Raw genomic sequence first — 25,840 nt, 5'->3', positions numbered from 1 at the left:
AATGAAATATTAATTTAAAAAATCTTAGTTAGATAAAGATAGTAACTCAAGTAAAATGATGTGTAAATGATAGTAATCAAGAAAATGTATTATTATAGGTAGTATATTTCATTGTTTGTTTTATTACAGTCTGTGGCCCGTGACTGCACATCATTTTTCTCTTTCTGGCCCCCAGCAAGAAAAGTTTGGACACCCCTGCTTAAGACAACTATTGACAGTATCCCCTCAGTGAGGGTTCTATATTCAGCTGTCAATCGCCCATCTCAACCAGACCGGCTCGACTGGATCTCAACACATTGCCTTGCTTTGCAGTTTAAATCACAAAGTCTGGACCATGCGATTAATGGGACAACTAACACCTGATTAGAAGTGTTGTACTGTTTTAATCTTACGAGATTTCGTGGCACGAGATCTCATCAAACCCCTAGCATTTGGCAAACACATCAATCCATAGTGACATACAGATTGTAGAGGAGCTGTGCTGCTTAACTGTTGCTGAGCACAGTGTTGAGGTATGCAGAATGAAACAATGAAAATAATACTATAGGTTTATGGCAAGCAATGGCATATACTCTAGATTTTCAAATTATGCTGAAAATCTAAGCTGCTCGTTCTCTGACACCACATTACACACATTATTTTTCATTGTGGGCTTGCATTGAAAAACAGTTTTTTTTTCTTTTTCTTCTTTTTCATTATCTTCTTTCCATTGTGAGTTTTCCATGATAGCTTTAGAATATTTTTGGACCTCATTTTAGCTTTTTCCTTTGAGTCTATCTGAGGTAGCAACACCTCCAGCCTCTGCGCAAGCCTCTGAGACAGCCATAGGGACAGTGCTTTTGAGAAGAGGCGGGACCAACAACACCAGCCACTGGAGACTTCTTTAACCCCACCTTCAGGGCTGCTTTCCCTCAGGTCCAGTTCATGTACGAGGTTAGAGAGGTCCCTAGGCAGACAGAACCTTCGGATACCCCTGAGATCTTTCGGAATATGGCAGCTGTTGCCAAGGCCACGGAAACAAACCAATCCAAACCCTTGGCAAGAGTTTTTGCCATGTAACCCTGCCCACAGGCATGAGAGGGTGGCATTGAACACTGGTGCTGTGATGGAGGACATCTCTTTTTCAGCATCCTTTTGTTTTTCTAAATGTCTCTTGGTCCAGTCTTTGCATTTGAGTTCTTGTCCTTTCCACCGCTCACATTCCCTCAGTTCCCTCCACCTGAGGAACGCCTGCTGAGCTTCAAGACTCCAAGCCAGCAGCACCACGCCCCCAGCCTGCTGCACCTCCTGCCATTGGCCGTACAGCCAGGGTGCAGGCCCAAGCTGGGCCAGAGAAGCCCGAGTGCTGCAGAGCGCCCACTGAGCCAGGCGAACATCAATCCGCAGCTCCTCCTGTAGGCCAGACGCAAGAGCACACATGGCGGCCACATGATCCACATCTTCAGAGGAGCACACCAGCAGTACGGGCTTCCTTTCTGCACAGCGCCACACTGAAGACAGAGAAGAACTGATTATATAAACACAATTCTTTATCAGTTATGACAGTGGTTCTCAAACTGTGGAACTTTTATCACTGGTGGTACGTAAAGCAGACCTTGTAATCAAGCTTCACATTCACATTTTTTGAGATTTCACTAATAAACATCTCATAGTTTTAGACTCATTGACAAAAAAGAACTCATCCCACATTGATGCAAAGCTCTTTTTGGGGAGTGTACCTCTTAGTAAGAGATTGCTGACTGCTGGACAGATTGGTATTAGGGTTGTGCCGATGGACGATATCATCACGCCCACTTTTTTGTTTTTCCAGAAACATGCACATACTTTTGTTACTCGCCCCTTAATAAATGTACAAAAGAAAATAAATGATGTAATTTCTATTATTATTAGAAAAATAAACGAAAATAAACCCAAAATGTTGACAAAAATATAATCTAACGAATTTCAAAACATAGAAACGAAAAACATTAAAACGGTATTAATATAACATAATATTATATAACAGCTGGATCAAACAATTTAGCATCAGTCATAAGGAAAGCGCACACTGCATTGCGATAAAAAAAAAAAAACGTTTTAATAAATAAGGTCCTATCAAGTGAAGTAAAATATATGGTATTAAAAGGTATTAAATTCACATATTTATTGAAATTTAATCAAGAGAAATCAGGCAAAATGCGCCGCTCTCTCTCTCTCTTTCGCAGCGCAGAGCTGAATTCAGCGCGAGCCTACAAATAATATAACAACTCAGTTTAGTTAAATAAATTAAGATGAGTGAGGACCTGTAAAGTTAATCAAATATTGTCAAATATAAAGGATAGGTTGAGGTTTTGGGAAGCTGTTTCAATTATTTGAAACTGAAATTATTTTGCGCACTAGTAGATAGCCTTTGATTGTGTTTTAAATGAGTTTTTATTTTATATTAATTATTTTTTATTAATTTAAAATATTTTTAGCCAACGATATCATCGTCCATTGCGATGTTTCACTGTAAACATCGTCATCTGCCAATTAAGGAGACATCGCCCAACCCTAATTGGTATAATTAAATTTTTGTTTGTATCACAACGTTTCTCATGCAACTTTCCCAACTAACTAACATTAGGAAAGTGTTAAAAGTAACATTCCAAAAGTCTAATTTAAAACATTGATACAAGAGACGTTGCAGCGATGTTTATAAAACGTACATAGAAATGCTATAAGCACATGCAGAAAACATCTAAGAATGTTACCGGTAATGTTCCAAAAATGTTTTACCAAACAATACATTGTCAGCTGGGAGAGACCCACTTCAATTGTTCACACATAGATCATATGGTAAATGAGCGTGAATATGGTAAATAAGTGTGAATATGGTAAATGAGTATGAATATGATATATTAGACTGAATATATATAAGTATGAATATATTCATGGTTTGTCATCATTAAGATGCAATTCAGTTCAAGACTAGCATAAATCCATTCCATGACAATGACACTACTGGAAACAAGCTTATGTATAAAAAAACATACAAACTTATAAATATTCCTTTTAACCTTAGAATCAGAAACACTATGACAAATTTATTCTCTTGAATGAATCCAGTTACAAAAAATAATGCATTTTCTTTAATTAATATCTACAGACCACCAGGGCCGAATTTAGAATTCTTCAGAGTTTTTGTTGCAGATTTAGCAGTATGAAGTGATAAAGAAATTATAGTAGGAGACTTCTGTAATGGGTTGGGGAGAACCACTAAAATGATGACATGCAGCTCTTCATATCAGCCAAACCTGATGACAACCTGAAAATATCAAAAATTGAGTATTGTGTAAAAGATGTGAAATCATGTCTCACAACTTCCTCCTATTAAACAGTAATACAGAAGGAGAACAGAAGTTCTCCTATTAGGCCCCAAAACTGTTGTCACACCTGGTTCAGCAGCTAAAAACCTTGGAGTTATTATAGATTCAGATCTAGCATTTGATAAACACATATCTAATGTTACTAGAACAGCTTTTCTACACCTACGTAACATTGCCAGGTTAAGAAATACACCAAGTATAGTCTGATTGATTTAATTTTATCCAATAGAATAATTACTTCCTCAGGAGTTTTAGATCTTGGATTCAGTGATCATTGCCTGGTTGCTTGCATTAGAAATTGCTCCAGAAAAAAAAAACAGGCTCTCGGATGGTGGTAAGAAGAAATTTAAATTGAAAAGTGATGTTCACCTTACTCTCAGTATCATTCTTAGCAGTTGTGAATAAACATGCCCCCTATAAAATGCTGAAATTTAAAGATAGGTTGAGCCCCTGGTTTACCGGTGAAATCTCCTCATTTAAACAGAGGAATAAAGCTTGGAGTGTTGCAAGACGCACAAAGACAAAAGAGAACTGGCTAACTTTCAAACAACTGAGAAACAAATGTACTTCTGCAACAGTGATGTCAATAACGCGTTACTCTAATCTGACCCTTTTTTTCAGTAACGAGTAATCTAACGCGTTACTATTTCCAATCCAGTAATCAGATTAAAGTTACTTCTTTAAGTCACTGTGCGTTACTCTCTCTCTCCACCTCATCTCCTCCACACACACACACACACACACACACACACACCGCTCCCTTACCCATTCCCCCTCCGCTCTTCCCCAATCACACGTGTCTCGCTTTCTCCCCTGTCTCTCTCTCTCGCGCTCGGCGTGTCTTTAGTTTCCGCCCGTTTTCGTTTTTCGCCAGTTCTCGGGCGATCTTTTAATAAAGGCGTTTTTTTGCGGCCGCGTCCCAATTCACTAGCCAGGGCAGCGGTCTGCCACAAATTTGATTGGCAGAGGAGAGCATTTAAAGATTTTACACCCCACGTGATTGGAAGTTCACTGTGGCGCAGAGCGCACATACCGTAAAGACAAGAAAAGTTCCGGTGCTTTAAATGAACACTGTCAGAATTAAATCCTTCTCAGTAGTTGGGTCCGGTATGGGTCCGTATTGGACAACGTCTGGGTCCGGACCCGGACCGCAGTCTGCAAATATGTGATCCATGGTCTAGACCATATACACGGTTCTGTTTTATAAAACCACTCCTTGCTGCCCTGCAGAGAACAAGTTCAATGTTCAGTTTTACAGTGTTAAATATGTCAGGTCAAGAAAGACTTTCTTTATTTTATATATTTTTTATAAAAACAAGTATTTATGTTTAGTAAAATCAAGAAAGACCATATTTTATTTTTTATAAAAGAAAATATTTATGTTAAGTTAATTTTTTTATTTTTATAAAAAAAAACAACGTATTTTTTTTAGGAAATAGTTCAACTAAATAGAGATAAATTGTTGCTGTTAAAAATGCATTTTCCAATAAAGGGAGTATTGGCAAAACTGGTTATAATGTTTATGTTAAGGCGGCGGGAGGTGGTGTCTGCAGCTGCTGAAAGTAACTAATAAAGTAACTTGTAAAGTAACTTAGCTACTTTTAAAATCAAGTAATCCATAAAGTAACTAAGTTACTTTTTAAAGGAGTAATCAGTAATCAGTAATCGGATTACTTTTTCAAAGTAACTATACCATTACCATCACTGTTCTGCAATTAGAAATGCCAAATCCAATTATTATCTCAGTCTGTTCACCATCTCCTCCAGCATCAAACATTTCTGAAAAATAGTAAACTCACTCAAAAACAATCCTTCCAACATACCATCCAAAATCCTAGTTGATGACCACAAAATATCTAACCAGAAAGAGCTTGGTCATGTTTTTTTAATGTACATCTTGTTACAGCTGGTCATAGATTTAAGAATGCAGGCATAAACATGCCTATGATTGAGTGTGACTTTACCTCTACTGCTAACCAGAACCATGGTGTTTTCACACTCCAAACAGTTTCCCTATGCATAGTGTCTAATGCTCTTGCTACTATTGTTTTTGCTATTTATTGGTACTATACTATACCCTCGGAAAATTACAGGTACGGATGGTCTGGATCTCTGCTTCTTGCGTCTTGCCTCTGTTATTTTAGAGCATATTACCTATATTTTTAATATTTCAATTTTATCTGGCAGAATTCCCAGTATTTTAGCCTGTCTGCAAATTAAATATTATATTGTTTGCTTGATTTTATAATTAACATTTTCAATCCCTTTAATTTTGTGTAAGCTCAGCTGCATTGAAAATGGGGGTTACCCTCAATGTATTTACCGGGGGAAATAAAGGTTGATTAAATGATCCCTGCACGATGCAGAAAAAATAGGACGTCTTCATTACTTCAAGGCTAGACTGTTGTAATGCACTACTGTCTGGATGTTCCTGCAGTAACTTAAAAACGTCAGCTAAATCAAAATGCTGCACCCAGGGTTCTTCCTAAAACTCAAAAATTTGACCATATTAGTCCAGTACTATCAGCACTGCACTGGCTTCCAGTCAGATTCAACATAGACTATAAAATTCTCCTGTTAACGTATAAAGCCCTACACGGGCTCGCTCCTGAGTATTTACGAGACCTCATCTCCTAAAATGAACCACTGCGATTACTTAGATCTCAGAGTGCTGGTTTCTTAGTAGTTCCCTGAATTTACAGGACCATATAAAGTGCCTCAACTCTGAAATAACATTCCTGAATTCCTTTGTATTTTCTCTATCTATCTCTTCTACATGTATGAAGATGCCCTGTTCCTGATGTTCCCAGCCTGGTTCTCCACTGCGTTTTGTTGTACTATGGCTCTGCAACCCTGATCAACGTTAACACAGTCAGAATCTGTTCCTATATTAGGAATAGGTCTTCATTATGTGCTCATCACATTTTTACATTCATAAATTAGTACCTGTTACATTAGCTATAGCTCCACATTATCTCTCTGTACTGTTTTGTTATGTTATTTGTTTATTAATTAATATTTGTTTGCACTGAGCGGGTCAACCCGAGTAGGATATGTTCCTCAAACTGAGTCTTGGTCCCTTACACGTTTTTTCCTCTTAATGTAAGGGAGTGTTTCTTTGCCACTGTGTCAACACAATAATTGGCATCTCTGTGGTGCTGCTTATAAGAAGCGTGGACCTGCTTTTTTTTTTTGTAAAGCTGCTTTGTGACAACTTCTGTTGTAAAAAACGCTATAGAAATTGAATTGAATTTGGGACACAGTCTCACTCTTTAAGTCTAGACTAAAAACCTACTTGTTTAGTTGAGCTTTTGGTAATTAATGTTTTTCCCTTCCCACCTGACCAGCCCGATACTGATGGATCTTGGACCCTCAGACTCTCCTGTCCTCTGTCCGGCCAGACTCATGGACGTTTTTAAAGTCAGCCAGCCATCACCCACTACAGATTAGCTGCCCAGCATCCAGTTTCACAACATGCCTGGAACTAGCTGTTTACTCTCCACTACAACATTACATACATTACATCCAAATTTACATGAACCCTAACTGCTTCCAATACTGGTGCTGCTATACTCCTGAATATATATGGATGTATAAAGACTAGGGTTGCAACGGTATGAGATTTTCACGGTATGATAACCGTCTCAGAAAATCCTGCGGTATCACGGTTATCACGGTATCACAGTTTGTTACATATATTATTAAACTGACCCTTAAAGAAATTACAACAAAGGTTTTTTGTTCAATTAACTATTTATTGTAGAAACCTGGAACAACTATATAGATAATGTCTCCTTAAAAAAAATAAACTGTACACCATTAGGTGAAGGAAACCAGGTTTTTCCACTACTCTTAAGATCATTAAGGGTGTATATAATTTTATATATATATACATATATATATATATATATGTATATATATATACACACACACACACACACACACACACGTGTCACACATTACATGTCCTCTAAGAAGTAAAGATCCTGTGTTTAAACTATTCAGTACAATTATTTAAGTTTAAATTATTTAATATCTGATAAACTGAGCCTGGGTCAGTGTCTGATCAACAACTGTTGTAAACGTCCGTTTTACTGCCAAGTTGGTATATAACCAGATAGAGGGGATTTATTTCTGAGTCTGGTTTTAACACATGAAAAACAGGCACGTCAGAATTTGAAAATTAACGCATGTAAATGAATGGCATCTTTCACATCCAGTCCGGCGAGCACCTTTACACGGACACGTGAATCCGTCGTAGCACGCACTTCACGCCTGTACCTGCGTGCCCAAATTTCGGATAACTCAGCGCTTTTGCGGGCGCTTACCGCATGGGTTGTGCACGACTACAAAGAGATTTTATTTATGTTCAGATTAAAATTATAAACTAAACACATACTTTGCGCTGCACAGCGGGTGGTGTTCTTGGAGATGGGAGAACAGGTTTGACGTATGTCCACCTTTAGCTGTGACTTTACGGCCACATTGATTATAAATCGGATAACCATCCTCGGGTGCGTTCGGCGGGTCTCTGAAATAGTCCCACACTGCTGATTTTAGTTTAGCCTTTTTTTAGGCGGACGGAGGTTTGTTTAGTCTGATGCACTTTCTGCTGTTCTCACCGCTGTGTGCTGAGCAGCTGAAGCGGAGCAGAGTTGCGCATGCGCGGGTGAGTTTCTCCGCTGGCTTGCGTTTTACCGGTAATAAGCAAACACACACGGTATGATAACCGTGCATTTTAATACCATGGTATACCGTGAAACCGGTTACCGCTGCAACCCTAATAAAGACACTTTAAAATTAATTTAAAAGTTGTTTGAACAGTGGTAGGATGGTCCCCTCTTTTATGTGAGTCTTGGTCCTCCCAAGGTTTCCTCCTCCTCCTGCAGCTCTGAGGGAGTTTTTTCTTGCCTCCGCGCTCACTGGGGGTTCTGTATTTTCTATGTTTAATGTTTTGCCTGATTCTCTGTCCTGTGGTCACATTTCAGTAAAGTTGCTTTGTGACATCAGTTGTAAAAAGCTCTAGATTAACAAATTTTATTTTATTTGATTAATTAACCAGTGCCATAGAATGCATGCATTTAAACACATTTCAAAGTCCATTTAGTATTATTATAGAGATTATAGTTGGGGAAAAACTCCATACGATGATCTGTAGCAGCTTTACTGACTAACCTGATGTCTTCTGTTTGATCAACATGTAGGTGAAGAGTCCCACTGTCACTAGAATTACCAGGAGCACCAATGAACCAGAAACAACGAGACCCCATTTCCTGTTTTTATCTAAAAGAGAAAAAAAATAAATAATTATATATATATATATATATATATATATATATATATATATATATATATATATATATATATATATATATATATATATATATATATACATATATATATAAATCTATGAGTGGTGGCATACTTGTTGATTCCAAGCAAACTTAAATTTCAGCACTTACAATCAGGACAAATGATTCTAATTCCACGCAGATCAGGCTCTGAGCGCCACACCTAAAAGATGAGAAAATACATTAACAGCTTTACACATATTCAATACGTTTATGGTGTCTTGGGGTTATGTGACGCCTGTATAGCAGGACTACCAGCTTTGAGGAATCTATTGGAGGGAGATTTGTGCCCAGTTGCTAATAGCTATATTCTTAAAGGCTATTCAGTCTCTTGTTTAGCTAATTCCTGTAAAATTGTAGTTTATACACATGAACTAAATATGCTGCACTTCAGGTTTGGGGTTGTTGTCACATTAGTTTATGTAACAGGTTAAACACTAAACACTGAGTACTATGGATTTGTACTGCTTCATTACCTCTGCAGTGTTAAGTCCAATAATAAAGAAAAAGTTCAAAAACATGAGAATGAAAAAAGTTACACTTATTAAGCCTTTTTCAAGAAACCTAAAATGTTTTTACAATAGACACCCTGCATAATCTGTTACACAAATCAGTGGGAAAAGGCAGCAAATCATGCAAATCAAACTGAACTAGTTCTTTCTATGTAAAAAAAAAACATATACAAAAAAACTATACAAATCACCAGCTATCAATTAATCAGAGATTGGTTTGAATTGCGACAGTCATCACTGGTTTATATCTCTTACTCATTTCTTTTTACTGATGTGGCTAATTCACTCCCTATTGGTTTTCACACTAAAACATCTCTGCAGATTATTGAAAATGAGCTGTGTCTTACCTGCACACAGAGTCCTGGTCTGAAAAAGGGAAGTGGTACCTTTAGCTCCACCTCTGTAGAACTTTCTTCCTGCAGAACACAGAAAGAAGAAGCTCTGAGGTTAGGATAGGAAAAGTTGGGAAAGATTAGGTGTGGAGTAAAGATGTTTAAAGATGCTTTAGCAGAGCTGTGGGGGTGGGGTGGGTCTGGAACACCATACTTCACTGTTGAGCTTACGGAAGTTTTGTGGGCTTAATTCAGCGAAATACACACAAGTAACAGAGGGATAAAAATAAAAAGGGACAAATTACAAACAATTAAAAAGTTCAGCATGAGAGGTATTGCATATTATGATTGTAGTTAGATTTTACATCATTGCACATAGTCCGGTTTGTGTTATTATCAGTCTACTGCTCCATCCCATCCTCTGTCTCCCTGTAACCCCTTGTTCAGTCTGATGGCTTGAAGGACAAAGGAGTTTTTTAAACTATTTGTCCTGCACATGGAAAAGAGCAGTCTTTGATAGAGTACCCAAATAAGTATGCTGATGAGAACACTGATGAGTACCCAGATAAGTACTCTGATGAGAACCCAAATAAGTACCCAGATAAGTACACTGATGAGTACCCTGATGGCTATCCAGATGAGTGCCCTGATAACTATCAATCAGGTACCTTAATGAGTACCCTGGTGAGTACTCTGATTAGTACCCTGGTGAGTACACAGATCAATCTTCCTGTATTACATTTCTGAAATAACATACAATATTAAAGCAGGTTATCACTAACCATCTGAACAGAGTGAACATTTCCTTTCCCCACACACTCCCCCTTCTCCTCCTCACAAAGCTGTGCAGCGAAGGATGCGCTTATACCAGAGGAGAGGTATACACGCAGACACTGAGAACCAGGGACCACTACAACTTCCCATTCAGATAAACCTGTGAAACAGAGATGAGAGAGATGGGTAGATATTTGGGCTGTGATTAAGTTCTATATTAAATGTATTATAAGGCACACTGAATTATAAGGTGTGCTATCAATGAACGTCTATGTGCTGGTTTATTTTCATGCATAAGGCATGAAATTTGAAGTGAGCAAGGGTGCCACCATCTTTCCCTTCTAATTCAGCAGGTCTCGATGCTGGTGGGGGGCTTACAAATAAACAAAACTGTAATTACAAAAAAAACTTTTTTTTTTTAATCAAACGAGCGCTGAATGTTAATCTACACAGATTTCTCTTCTGAAAAATGTTTATTTGGGTGAGTAAACACTTATGTTTATTTACAGTAAGCTTGGATTTCCAGTGTTTTGACCAGCAAGTGCTAGCTAGAAAATGCTGCCTGATAGTGCTACACTGAGGACCCCTGAGTGTTCGGGTAAACCAGGGCACTATCAGCTAGTGGTTTGTCCCACGTAGCTTGTTTCAACACGGTAAACAGACATACTCCAGTCCATATACTTACCTCTGAACGGTGAAAGGGCTAGCGCTTTGGTTAGTGACTAATGCTAAAACTGCTCCAGACTTCCCTAAAACTCCTGTATTATGTGTAGTGTCTTTCCTGTTCCTTACAACCTGACTGTTAAAATTCAAACATAAGGTGCACCGGATTATAAGTTGCACTCTGGATTTTTGGAAAAACTAAAGAATTCTAAGTGCACCTTATAGTGCGAAAAGTACGGTAAATTAACCATGTATAAAGTTTCGTAATTAATCAAAAACAACAATATGGGTTTTAATCACTTATTTGAAAACACACAAGAAATATTGAAAACTATACATCTACAGCGTCTTGCAAAAGTATACGTACCCCTTTTTTGTCACCTTAAAACCTTTTTTGTCCCTTTTTGTCACCTTGTAACCACACATTTAAATGTATTTTATTGATTTTAAGTGACAGGCTAACACAAAGTAGCACATCATTGTGAAATGAAAGTGAGACATGGTTTTTAAATTTAATCAAATAAAAATCTGAATAGTGTGACATGCAAAAGTATTCAGCCCCCTTTACTTTCAAAAAATCAGTGCAATCAATTGCTTTTAGAAGTCTTAACCTAATTCCCAAGTCTAGCTGTGTGTAATTTAGTCTCAGTATAAATACACCTGTTTTGTGAAGGCTTCAGTGGTACGTTAGAGAACACTAGTGAACAAACAGCATCATGAAGTTTAAGTCTATCACTTCAACTCTTGGAAAAATCCATTTAAATGTGTGGCTGTAAGGTGACAAATGTGAAAACGTTCATGGGGTATTAATACTTTTACAAGCCACTGTATAATACTAAACATTTAAACGGCAGATTAAATGATATTACAACTGATAGTTGTAAATTTACATTTGCTCATCATGGACACAAATATAATGGCAATATTTCTATTTTTATAATATTATACAGTGTGTGAAGCATATGAAAAATTACTGCAAAATAAATTAATGTTGTTTACCTGAGGTGAATGGGCAAAAGACTCGATGGCTGTCATTCAGAGTAAACTACAACAAGAAAATCAGACTATTAAACTTAGAAATGCTCAAAAATATAATCAAACTTTATTCAAACAGAAGTAAATGGGTAACAATACAACACAGATCTCTTACCTTCACACACATATTGGTATGTCTATCCACATCAGTCATGTTGTATTTCTTTGGGGGTAAACGCAAACATTAAGTTTTATTAAATCATTATTTTATATACAAACAGACTTTCTCAGTTAGATACCAAACAAGCAAGATGAATAATAGTATAAAACCAGTGTACAAACAGTGGATTGTCTGCAAAGAATGTTTTTAAAATGTGAAAAATTGTCCGCCTTTGTTTTTAAATCATTAGGACTGAATTCACTGCAGCTGAAGGAGTGTACTTTCAAGGTAGCCATGAATGAACTAATAATGTATAACCATAATAATTCAAACACCAGTCTATGCATTTTTATATTACCTACTCACCAGGTTTCTGTCCTGCAGGGTGATGTTTTGGAGTGGAAAACAATGTGAGTTTTCCTGGTGTTTCCAGCAGAGAGATACAGTAGGCTTTGGTGAGTCAAAGAGACACAGAGGCTTCCATTCATAACCAGATCTACCATCAGGCTTCAGTGTGCTGCTGGACAAAACATCTCCACCACCTGTAGAATACAATGAGCTAATAAATACACACTAAGTACTCTGTAAACATTTACAACAAATTTTCACTTGTTTCTGGGAAAAAGTAGATCCATTGTATTGAATGGGAGATCCTACCATTTCCTAAACCAAAAACACAACTAGTTATCTTGCTTTATCCTAAAAAAAAAATATCTTGCTATAGGTGTTTGTAAGCTCCTGCTGATTTCACAACCACTAATCCTTTGCATATAATGACTACCACAATCGCGACTTGAACCACAGCCCCCCAGGTTCAGCCCCAGCTCCCACAAGCCAAATGCCAGATACATTATCCTCTGGTGTTCAAACAATGCAACTTGCATGAGATTTCATAGTAACAGAGCGTAGAATCGTCTGTTTCTGCAATGCGCATCAACATTTTTTTCATCGCAATGCATCATTACACACCTAATGATGAACAAAAAAACATGTGTTTACTTGCTTTACTTTACTTACTTGGGGCTTTACTTTCTGCCTCACACTATGCCAATGTAAGGTATCACCCAGCGAGTGGTTTGAACCCAGGTAGATGGGGTCACTAAACACGCTCAACTAAGTGAGCTACCACAGACCCATGGTAATTTGAACCCAAGTGCAGAGCAGTTAGATCTCAGAACAGGTAAACTCAAGAACCAGAGAAAACAAACAAAAAACACTTCCTAGTGTAAAGCTCTACAAGGTTGGGACAAAACATAGGACGCCAGGAGAAGACTGGCTACCCCTAGATGGCAGGGGAAAACTAAGAAATAAGAAATGCAAAAGGGCTTCCCTGAATCAAATAAACTCTGTCTTGAAAGAAACAAAGCCAAACAAGGAATGAATTACTGTGCTTGTTTTTTTTTCACTTCTTTTTTTGAAACAAGAAAGGGTCAGAGGAGATTTTAAACTCGTAAGGTGAGGGGGAGTGTGGGAACTCTCAGCCCTCTAGTCTTTCAGCCTGTATGGTTTGGCTCATGTGGAGACAAAGATCCAGCAACCAGAACTGAGCTGTCTGTGCTCTTAAATAGTCCTCCTGCCAGGTGTAGGCTGTTGTGCTTGATTGGCTCTGGCAGCCACTCCCTGCTGCCCTCTGGTGGCTGCAGGCGGAGCTTGTCTGGAGCCAACCCTTACAGCCAATGTACAAAATAATGGCTTTAGTGGGGTGTGTGGATTGGCTGGTGACCCAACTCAACTAAAACACCATCAGATGAGTGTCAACAAAGAATATACTGTGCATGTTTTAAAATATTTAAAGTCACCTGGCAGTGTTTTTCCTTCAAATGGACATGTTGTAACTCTTTTGACATCAACACCAGCACCATATACCTTTGAACAGAAAATATTTTTAATTATATTTATACATAACACTTTGGTTTATTATACATTAGTATAGCAACAGTTCCAATACTTGCTGATATATTGTTATTTGTGTAAATGAGTTTAATGACATCATACCTGTAAACATACACAGGGTACCAGGTGAGGGAAACTCAAATTGACTGCAGGTTGAAGATCAGTATTCTGAACCTAGGAAAACATCTAAAATGAATTAATTAATCTTTCATGGCCTGAAACAGAAACACACACAGGGCCCTTTTTTTTAATCAGTTTATAGCGCACTGGTCTATTGTCCATTGAGCAGCTGGATTTAGGGCGTGTTGGTGTGTCTTTGGTATCGTGAGGGTGCCAAAAATACGCCTTGTGTGGCTCAAAATGCACTAAAGACGTGCTTATTTCCATAATTAATTTGGGCTTCGGGCATAATTACTTCTGGACCAATGTATGTAATTCCACTTTCACAATGATATCTAATAGTAATCTTCAGCTAATTCAGTATAAAGTCATTCACAGATTACATTTGACACAACATAAATTATATAAAATGGAACTAATGGACACAGACATATCTGGGGGACTGTACTGTTTTGGACTCAAACACTAAAAACATTGCCCCTACACTCAATGCCCTCGCCATAGCCAAGAAAACCATTCTTAAGCTCTGGAAGACCAGGGGCTCTATAAATACCCCCCCCCAATCATAATATATATATGCCCATAGATTGATGATGCTGTTTATCTGTTTAGGCTTGTGTATTTACATTTCACTGACTGACATACATCCATAAGCGCGCACACACACACACACACACACACACACTTGCATGAACACACTTGAATGCACATACACTACACCCAATGCACACACACCCGATCACACCCAATCATCCATCACTTACTATTCGGTTTGGAGTTTTCCCCTCTTTTTCTATTAGTATTATCAGTACTATGATTTACTATACACTTCTTGTAATAAAAATAAAGTTGTCCTCCGAAGAGGACATAAACCAATAAACCAATCAGTGTGCCAGTTGTTATTCCCTTTAAAAGCCAGTTGCACTCTTTGGCGCGTTAGTATCATAACAGCATGGTGCTGTAGTGTCTCTCTGCAGAGGATATGCGTTCGCGCTGTAAAGGTACGCCAGCAGCTCCTTTTAACGGTGCAAGGCGTGAAAATAGATGCATGACAGGGTGTAATATAGCAACAAACATCGTATGAAGGGACCCACAGTCTCGTATTTGTTTTGATAAGTGTAAATTAGCTTTGCTGTATAGAGTTTGGAACCAGACAAAGATCTTACCGTAAATGTACCTGCGATTTCACTGCATTCCCAGTTTTTATAGCACAACCTGGCTTTCACTACTTGCCCTGTATCCATGTCAACCTTGAAGAGTTTAGCTGAGGCATCCACTGTTACTTTGTAGTTGGGCACTTGATTTCTGGAATATTTGCAGTGTGCTGGTCAATGGAGAGAAAAAAAAAGTAAAAACGTGCATGTGTATGTGTATGTGTTAAAAAATAATAATGCAAATATTTCAAACTTCAGGGTGGATCAAAAGTTGTAGAACACTCTTTTTAACAAAAGGGAAAATTACATATTGTGTGTGATCTATTTTTATTCTTAATTGTTTTATACTAATAATATATGTATTATTACAACTCAAATTAAAACATTTAGGAATAGCATTTGCTGCTTGCATTTCCATAATAGAAATTTATATCAAAGTTTTGAACTCATTCAAGGAAACCATTAAACTCATTAAGCTGTAATTAGTTTTAAAGGTTAATTTAGATGAGCGAGAATCACAGAAACTGTTGAGACGTTACAGCAGGTATATTATTTTTCTTACTGTTTATTGAATAATTTACCTATATTATCTTTACCCTCTTTTTGACTGTTACAGTGAAAAAGCCTTTTCAGGAATCAGGAAGTTCACAATGTTTATACCAGCGATTGTTAGAGTGGCATAGAAGCTTCACTGATGTTCTGCTGGTCTGGGACCAATGTATACAAACTATAGGAGACAATAAGATATCTTTAAGAGTGAAGTGCTGGGAACCTCTCCTTAGATAGCCAGTGCAGGCCAGAAGATCTTTCCATCCACTCTACTTCTCTTTCACCTTCTTGCAGGATTAAGGACACTTATGGATTGTTTGATATACAAAAAATGACCAAGAACACTGAGCTGAAGAACCTGTGCTTGTCTTTCTGGCAGACAGGCTGAGCTGAGCTGGACAGCAAGCTGATGATGATGGACACGTAGTCACACTGATAGATTCTGTTCAACTGTATTTGATCCTTTAGATTTGGATAAAGTCTGTGTTGGGTTAGAGGAGTTTATCTACAAAATCTTATATATAAAAACTAACTACAGTATTCTGAGATAGATAGAGAGAACCCAGAGGTTCTAGACATCCAGAGGTTACAAAAAAAGAATATGATAGAATGATACAGGTAAAGATATATAACACTATAAAAGTAGTCCTTGTGTGTAATGGAGGTAGTGCAGTTGCTGTGCATATTGATGTCAGCCATACAGACAGTGCAAGTATGCAGTTATATAATAATTTAGCAGTGCAAATTTGTAACAATGTAAACAGTGGACAATAAATAAAAAAAGAAAAACTAATAGTACAGAATAGGGTAAAATAATAAAAAATAGGGCATCTAGGAGGGTGCAGAGATGGGGGTATATCCACTGGAGTGAACAGAATAAAAAAGTTTTCCCACCAATGGAGTGTACTGCATTTTTTTTACTGCTATCCCTTAAATGTACTGAAAGAAATAAAAAGAAAATGACAGACAAACAAAAAAGAAAGCACGGCTGGGCTACCTGCTGGCATGTGCTGAACGATGTATGGGGAACTGCGGCATGTACGGTTAAAGTCATGAACAGACACAAGGACCACACGCCCAGCCTGAGACTTAAAACAGTCAAACTGCAACTCCCACTAGAGGGCAACAGAGTAACACAGAAGAACATATCACAACTTTACTGACCACACGTTTTCTACACTCACATACAGTAAGGTTAACCTGCAAAACAGGAAAAAATGTGATGTATGATTTAAAGACGGTTGTACCAAACGTCTTCTCCGGACATTCGAGATTCCTCTGCCTGAGAGCCGTCTGCTAGATCTGTAGTCAACTCTCCTGCTGCGAGCTTTAGACAGCCATCTCCACTACAGCAAAACAAAGAGCCACAGCACACCATAATACATTACAATACATAAAGACAGTCTCATCATACAAGATATGTATTACACACCAAGTTACTGCTGACATCCTTAACAACAACCTTGACAACTTTACTGATTCTGGTGAAATGCGAGACCAGGCGAATGTTTATTCTTTTATTGTTTTTTATACATACTATCACTACCATATATTCAATATAATTTGCATTATTGTAAGTCAGACACATCACAACTTTTTTTGAAAAGGGACCATTTCAAAATACTGTAATAATAATTATAATAGTTAATAATAAACTTATTTTAGCAACAGGAAATCAGAAAAAAATCTACAGATTATTTATACTGAATATTTACACAGAATATAGCAAATATTAAAATGTTAGTCCAGTCAGAGAAACTAATGGCTCCTTATATTAGCGAACTTACATAACACAATGTACTGATGCCACTGAAAAGTTAAACAACCAGAATGTCAATATTACGTTTAAGCATATCGCCAAATATTGGTACCTGAATCCTGTTTTCCTGATTGCTGATCAAGATAGAAGAATTTGTAGAACTTAAGTCAGCAAACTCAATCAGTAAGGTGTTTCCGGCCACTACAAAGATAAAAAAGGCAAAAAAATGAGAGCCACAGAGTGATATCAATATAATCTTCATTTTCTTTTATTTACTTACCCAGTGGCTCCACACGAAGACGGACACGCACACACACAGCTGTACTGTTGAAGAGGTGTGTTGAGAGGTTCAGCTGGCACCAATTTTGCTTTCCATCTATAAAAACATGTAAACAGACACCCAAAACATACTTCTACATGATGCTTTACCATTCTGCTGCAGCATTTATACACTATACACTATAGGCCTTATTACACCCTGTGCAAGGCGCGTTGCAATGCTCATTGCTATCGTACACCCAGTCAACAGTCTAATTTCACGCCTTGTGCCTTTAAATAGCTTTAGTGCTTGTGAATATATCTATGCAGATGGGTGAATTGGTCTGGAAATGAGGTGTGTTCAGGTACATTTCTAGTGTATTGCTATCTTGGCGATAGAAAATGCAGGTGCGCCAACAGTCACCGGTAATCTATACCTATTCTAACTATGCAGGCGCACTGTGCACACTGAGCATCACAAACCCAACTTTTTACCTCAACAATAAACAGAATACTAAATAAAATAACAATACTGTTCCTGTAAATGACCTGCTGGCAAACCCCCAGCCCCCAGCATTAAGATGTGCAGTAGTAGTACTGTATTCTCTGGAATGATAATGACTTTTGGGAAGAGTGGAGGAGCTCTTTCTGTCACTGAGGACAATCAAATCCAAACTCTAATAGCAATGTTTTCCTGAATAATTCCAGTCAAATATTTAGACACAACCTCTCGTTCAATGTTTTTCTATGTCTTCCTACATAGTAAATGCATAGTGAAGTGATTCAGACTATAAAGGAACACATAATGAATCATGTAGTAACTTAAAAGTGTTAAACAGACCATAATACTCTATGAAGCACTTAGCTGCTCTTATCTGGGGTTAAGCTATTAACTTGCAGTTTCTGAGGCTGGTATCTCTGATGAATTTATCCTGTACAACAGAGAAAACTCTTATTCTTCCTTTCCTGGGGTGGTCCTGATGAGAGCCAGTTTCATCAGTGTAATGTTTTTATTTTTTTTTTGTGGTGACGGCACTTTCAAAAGTCCCTTAAAATTCTTCTTTTCGGATAGACTGACTTATTTTTTTCTTTATTTAGTTGAACATTCCTGCCATAATATGGATTGGAACATTACTCAAATGGAGCTAGTGACTGTTTACCAACTATACCGCTTTACAACATAGCTGATGCTCCTAATAAAGATGCAAGAAATTCAAGTATCTCTTGATGAGGCACAGCTGTTAACTAAAAGCAATTCCAGGTGACTCTACCTCATAAATCTCATGTGTTTTTCTTCATAGTTCGTGAGACTTTGGTATTAATCTACAATGCAGGTTTTTTTTTAATAATGAAAAACAGCAATGAATTTAAGGTGTGTAAAATCTTTTGACTGGCACATGACACATGAAAAGAAAAGAGAAAGAATGAGAGGGACAGTGCCAGTAAAACGTGATGGTACTGGGGGCTTTTTACACCTCTAGTCCACTACTTTCCCTCAAGCATTGCGGTTTACTCGTAAAATGTAGTGGACAAAGATGAATAACACAGCTGTTATTAATGTAATTAATGTACACTTTAGATATTAAAAATGAAACTACACAATAAATACATGGATTAAAAGCAGTAAATAAACTGGAAAAGCATTCAGTCGTGCTTAGCTTATGCATGTAATGCGGATATATAATTTTATTTTAAATTTAGATCCTGGAGTCTGCTCTGAACAATCCTGCATCCCAACAGACTTTGGACAGTTGGAGTGATGGGAAAAGGCATTCTATCACAGTTCAACAGCAATGAAGGTCTACCAAAGTCAAAAAGGAACCTGAATGAAGGCGACTACAGCAGCCAATAAAAGCCAGAGGTATTACTTACCAACATTGGACCACTCCTACAGAGAGAAAACAAAAAAGAGTAAACAACATTAAAACATTCTGAATTATTTCAAGCAGTGGTTCTCAAACTGTGATATGGTTAACATTGGTCATACTGGTACAGTACCGGTAGCCAGATGACCTCAGAAAAAAACCTGCTTGCATTAAAATAATAACAACTGAAATCCTGTACCTGTACCTGTAATATTCCAAATATTAAATTAGTTAGTGTTTAGTGCTTTTCCCTGAAGCTACACTTCGGTCCTTCACTCTCAGAACTACAGTTTTATCATTATTAACATCAGTTTCACTGGTCCTACAGTAAAACCCTGTGGAACCACAAGATCTGATCTATTAATCAACAGTCATAAACAGTTCACTACAGTTTCTGCACTACAGTTAATAGATAAATAAGATAGTAATCACTGTAGTTCACTGCTCGACTTCTGTGATTCTCAGTAGGATAAAATACAGGTCCTTTTCAAAATATTTGCATATTGTGATAAAGTTCATTATTTTCTGTAATGTACTGATAAACATTAGACTTTCATATATTTTAGATTCATTACACACAATTGAAGTAATTCAAGACTTTTATTGTTTTAATATTGTTGATTTGGGAAAAAAAGTAAAGAAAAAACAAAAATCTAAAAAAAATTGCATATTTCATCCGACAAATTTAAAAAAAGAGTTTTTTCAATACAAAAAAAGTCAAACTTCAAATAATTATGTTCAGTTATGCACTCAATACTTGGTCTAAATCCTTTTGCAGAAATGACTGCTTCAATGCAGTGTGGCATGGAGGCAATCAGCCTGTGGCACTGCTGAGGTGTTATGGAGGCCCAGGATGCTTCAATAGCGGCCTTAAGCTCATCCAGAGTGTTGGGTCTTGCGTCTCTCAACTTTCTCTTCACAATATCCCACAGATTCTCTATGGGCTTCAGGTCAGGAGAGTTGGCAGGCCAATTGAGCACAGTAATACCATGGTCAGTAAACCATTTACCAGTGGTTTTAGCACTGTGAGCAGGTGCCAGGTCGTGCTGAAAAATGAAATCTTCATCTCCATAAAGATTTTCAGCAGATGGAAGCATGAAGTGCTCCAAAATCTCCTGATAGCTAGCTGCATTGACCCTGCCCTTGATAAAACACAGTGGACCAACACCAGCAGCTGACATGGCACCCCAGACCACCCCTGACTGTGGGTACTTGACACTGGACTTCAGGCATTTTGGCATTTCTTTCTCCCCAGTCTTCCTCCAGACTCTGGCACTTTGATTTCTGAATGACATGCAAAATTTGAGCACCAGTCCAGTGCTGCTTCTCTGTAGCCCAGGTCAGGAGCTTCTGCCGCTGTTTCTGGTTTAAAAGTGGCTTGACCTGGGGAATGCGGCACCTGTAGCCCATTTCCTGCACACGCCTGTGCACAGTGGCTCTGGATGTTTCTACTCCAGAATCAGTCCACTGCTTCCGCAGGTCCCCTAAGGTCTGGAATCGGCCCTTCTCCACAATCTTCCTCAGGGTCCGGTCACCTCTTCTCGTGCAGCGTTTTCTGCTACACTTTTCCTTCCCACAGACTTCCCACTGAGGTGCCTTGATACAGCACTCTGGGAACAGCATATTCATTCAGAAATTTCTTTCTGTGTCTTACCCTCTTGCTTGAGGGTGTCAATGATGGCCTTCTGGACAGCAGTCAGGTCGGCACTCTTACCCATGATTGCGGTTTTGAGTAATGAACCAGGTTGGGAGTTTTTAAAAGCCTCAGGAATCTTTTGCAGGTGTTTAGAGTTAATTTGTTGATTCAGATGATTACGTTAATAGCTCGCTTAGAGAACCTTTTCATGATATGTGTAACGCCAGATGGAGTGATGCTAGCCGAGTAAAATGTACAGACAGGTTTAATAACAGGCTGACAAACAGATATTACAAACAGTATAGCCAAGCAAACAAAAAACTCTCCGAATACAGGAATCGTAGTAGAATAAACAGTCCGAGTTCATAACCAAAAGACAGTCCAACCAAACATAAAATCCAAACAGGGCAAAACAAAAGACATAAACCGATTTACCGAAAAACAAGGTCGTAGCGAGAAGCCAATAAAAAATACAGGAGAATAACGCTCAGTATGCAACGGAAAGTCAATACAATACCTCGCGATGTTTGTTTACAAACGGCTGACTTATATACAGGAAGTTAGATCAGTATGAACCGGAACATCTTCAGAATACAGGTGAGTTTGAGCGTCGGAGCGTAATGTGATTGGGTGAAGGTGAACGGGTGCTATTGACGTCATTGTTCATGGGATTTTGGGGAATGGAGTCCGGTAGTGTGGAAGGAGAGCACGGCGGCGTGACAATATGCTAATTTAGTTTAATTTTTATAATTTCATTATGGAAAAGAATGAACTTCATCACAATAGGTTAATTTTTTGAGAAGGACCTGTACTGTATTAACCAGAAACAATAATCAATCAAACATCTTACCATAATACTAACTTACAGACTGTAAAAGAGGGGGAAAACTCCACACAACAGAGGAGTGAAGAAAAATTGGTGAAAGATATAAGGACGTGTATATGTGTGTGTAGATTACAGGTCTAGTTTACTGTGTGTGTGTGGTACATGTGTTCCTGTGAAATGGACTGTAGGTGGTAGATGGAGGTTGTAGTATGGTTATTGGTGGCACTTGGTCTAAAAGATTTGAGAAGTCAGTTCCATTAAATCAGGGGAAATTTGTAAATTCCACACATTGCTTAGCACTGTTTTGCACTAATTCAAACACTCATATTTGCAGTATATGCATATACACTGTGTGTGTGGGTGTGTGTGTGTACGTCTTATAACTAAGCCGTTCCACTGACGCGTGAATGACGACGCGAAAAAAAAAGAAGAAAACTGACACAAAAAGAGAGAAAACTAAGCGGGGAGGGGAAATTTCCAGAGGGTCTAACACCACTTTAACTTTCCACTTTATGCTTCTGACTGCTTTACACCACCAGAGATGTTATGAGCAGAAAATATGCTTACTGGAAAATGACTCTAATGACTTTAAAGATTAAAGCAACACATTGTATATTATTAATGTCAGCCTGGGTTTATCATGATATCCTAGTTAAGTTGAATAAACATTACGTCATGTACATTAATGTATATCATCGCTGTCTCTAAAACAGCAACTTTACAGGAGAGAGAAAAAAACCTTGTAAACTTTTAATTGAACTCAATGGAAAAAGAGTTTATTTTAGGTAATTTAGGTGAGTTCCTATTGTTCCGTTCTACAAGACATTTTGGCACAGTGTGAGGGACAGTTTGTCTGTTTAAATTATGTAGTAAACAAAAATGGAGATAAGTGTTTTTCATTGGACAGCGACGATATATTATTCAGTTGTGTAGGCTTTTTGTTTGAGTAAACGTTTGAGTAAAAGTTGAGACAGGATGCAGTATACGCAAAATCAACATTTACAAAAGTAAACATTCATACTATAATAGACTAGAAACTTCTACCTACCTGTGTTACTGTACACTGACTACATACTATGAGTCCATGGGGAAATTTGTGAGAAGTTATATCAAATAATTAAAGACTATCTTTATTTAAATGTCTGTAAATCAGCAATATTTCTGGGATGTGACTTAAAATGCGTTGGAGTTTCCAGGTAGTAAATATTTCCTCTTATATCTTGAAATTAATTAGACAAAGAACTGTGTGTGTCTGTGTGTACTTCATAGCTACACCTGTGGATTGTGATGCTTATCAGCTGCACTGGTTTAAACAGTAAACTGCTTTTGTTTATTTATGGACGTTCTTATGGTTCTTATATTTTACCTCATTTTAGGTACCTGAAGATGACCTTTGCTCTGTGGCTCATCTAATTTGAATATTTCTCTTTCTGAAGGGCATGGAGGAGAGAAGTGTGTGTGTGTGTATGTGTGTCTGTGTGTGCCAGAACTACATTCAAAACCAGAGAAGAGGGTAGAGCAGTCAGACTACAACCTGCAGTCGATAATTCGTCACTTCAAAGAAAGAATGACTCAAAAAGAGCTACAACCTCAAAACGAAAAAAGATTTTAAAAAGTAATTAATCAATCATATAATCAATCATATAGTCAAGTGTAGGATTGAAACAGTTTTTTACGATTAGTCGACATATCACTCACTCAGTTAACATTCATATATATGAATGTCACGTTTAAACATCTGGGCATTTAATGAGTATTTAAATCCAGTGATCAGTTGTTCCATCCACTAATCTACTAAAAAGAACCATCTGATTAGTTAACTACCACAATAATCATTAGTTGCAGCCCTAGTGGAGTGTAAGTAGGCCGTTTAGGTGGGAAGCAAAATAAATAAGAAGTAAGTGCAGGTAAAAGCAACTAAGGAGATCCCCCCTCCCAAAAAACTAAATTAGGGTCTGGAACAAGGGTCTGGAACAATGTCAGTCAGTTTACACTCAGCATGGCTACCAAAAGTGCCCAAAAAAACAGATTAAATATTTTCTTACTAAATATACAAATATTGCACGTTAAACATTTTCTGAACATTTAAGGGACATTTAATTCCTTGTTTAATTGTTTCTATTGTTTTGAAGCGATGATAAAGGAAGCTGGGAACAGGAGCCATACCCACAGACAAACCAAATAAGTGAGAGCAGGTAACAACAAGAGTAAAGCAGTGCAGAAGCTCTCAACTAACTCAACTAACTCAACTAAAAACACTCACTAAACACACAAATATTGCACATTAAAACTTATACTGCACATTTAAGGGGTATTTAAAAACAGGTGTCAGTTGTTTGTATCGTTTTTAAAGCTCGGAACAGGAGCTGTATCCACAGGAAAAAGAGGTGGGGTTGTGGCAGGGGAGAAATACTAATCGACTAATCAGAAAAATAACCGTCTGAATGGTCGACTAACAAAATAATCATAACTCATTAGTTGCAGCATTCGAAGAGTGTAGGCAGGCTGAAACGCGCTCGCGCGCGCGCGTGTGTGTATGGTCTTACCTCAGTAATCGTCAGGACATTTTTCTTCGTAATTTCCTCAAATCCTGCTAAAAGCTGCCAGGTGAGCAGCGCGAGCACCGCGCGCGCGGACAGGTACAACCCGCACATCAGCCTCGGTTACCTGAGAGCCGCTCTCGAGAAAACATCGCTGAAAACAGCCGGACTCTGGGGAAAAGTCTCTCAGACTGCTTACAGCACCTCTTATCTCCGTCCTGCTGTAGTTACCGTAACTTAACCCCTCCTCCTCCTCCCTCAGAGAACCGCCTCCCCACTCAGATCTGCCCTGAACCTTCTTCCAGTCCGCAGAGCTACAGGTACAAGTTAACGCTTTCAATTAACTGTAACCTTTAACATGGCGTAACTGACAACTACCAACTACACCCACTACTGATGTGCTTATTCAACATCCTCACCTCACTTGCTGAATGCAATCAAGAGTCTAGTAGAAAGCCTTCTCTGGACAGTAGAGACAGTTACTCTAACAAAAACTGGATCTTTTTAACACAAAATAAATACTCCAATAGGTGCAACTAATTTTATGCAGAAGTTTTATCACAACACTGTTGATTTCAATAATCTTCTGTTTAAATTTGGGATTGTAGAGCCACAGCAGCAAAAACACAATGTGGAGCACATGAGTGAAATTGTTTGCTTTTGTGTCTGTTACATTCTGGTTCTCTTCAGTTTTAGATTTTCTGTTATTTCTGTTATCTGATCCTGTCAATCACTAGCCACACTCTGAAAATCTGTTCACTATGTACTGAATTAATGACTGTCCACCAGTGATGCAGTTTTGAAAACAACAGACTTGTGTGGTGAAATGGAACCTTTTTATCAATAGTGAATAAATACTTTTGACAAGAAGAGGATGGGTCCCTCCTGGCGAGACCTAAGGCTTCTTCCCCCAGCTTTGAGGAAGCCTTTTCTTGCCACTGTCTCATTTGGATTGCTCACTGGATGTTTTGTTTTGTTGATTTTGTTGTTTTATTGCTTATTTCTGTTTACTATAAAGCTGCTTTGTGATAATGTGAGTTGTAAAAAGCACTATAGAGATATCCAATAATTTCACAAAAAAAGCACACCCACAGTACGATATTTTTACCAGCATGCGGTTGGGACA

General features: G+C 38.0%; 1 protein-coding gene across 1 annotated transcript; it reads right to left on the bottom strand.

The window, feature by feature from the left end:
- Positions 1-363: 363 nt before the first annotated feature.
- LOC103038626 (interleukin-17 receptor E) lies at positions 364-24,976 on the bottom strand. Its single transcript, XM_022670770.2, has 17 exons — positions 24,721-24,976; positions 19,720-19,735; positions 17,870-17,965; positions 17,702-17,790; positions 17,078-17,176; positions 16,828-16,945; positions 15,294-15,451; positions 14,110-14,181; positions 13,914-13,980; positions 12,481-12,656; positions 12,130-12,177; positions 11,979-12,024; positions 10,325-10,476; positions 9,558-9,626; positions 8,810-8,861; positions 8,523-8,630; positions 364-1,490 (listed from the first exon to the last, which is right to left on the bottom strand). Exons 1-17 carry the CDS (start codon positions 24,826-24,828, stop codon positions 643-645), a joined length of 2,322 nt encoding a protein of 773 aa, XP_022526491.2. The 5' UTR covers positions 24,829-24,976; the 3' UTR covers positions 364-642.
- Between the last annotated feature and the right edge of the window lie 864 nt (positions 24,977-25,840).

Source organism: Astyanax mexicanus, chromosome 12 (assembly GCF_023375975.1).
Source record: "Astyanax mexicanus isolate ESR-SI-001 chromosome 12, AstMex3_surface, whole genome shotgun sequence".
In the NCBI taxonomy this organism is placed as follows: Eukaryota; Metazoa; Chordata; class Actinopteri; order Characiformes; family Acestrorhamphidae; genus Astyanax; species Astyanax mexicanus.
This window is presented reverse-complemented; position numbering and strand designations above follow the sequence as displayed.

Coding starts and splice junctions, on each gene's coding strand:
- LOC103038626 (XM_022670770.2), bottom strand. CDS start 24,828: ATGTGCGGGTTGTACCTGTCCGCGCGCGCGGTGCTCGCGCTGCTCACC. Junction 9,627..10,324: donor ATGTTCACTCTGTTCAGATG/GTTAGTGATAAC, acceptor TGTGTTCTGCAG/GAAGAAAGTTCTACAGAGGT. Junction 8,862..9,557: donor GACCAGGACTCTGTGTGCAG/GTAAGACACAGC, acceptor CTCATCTTTTAG/GTGTGGCGCTCAGAGCCTGA.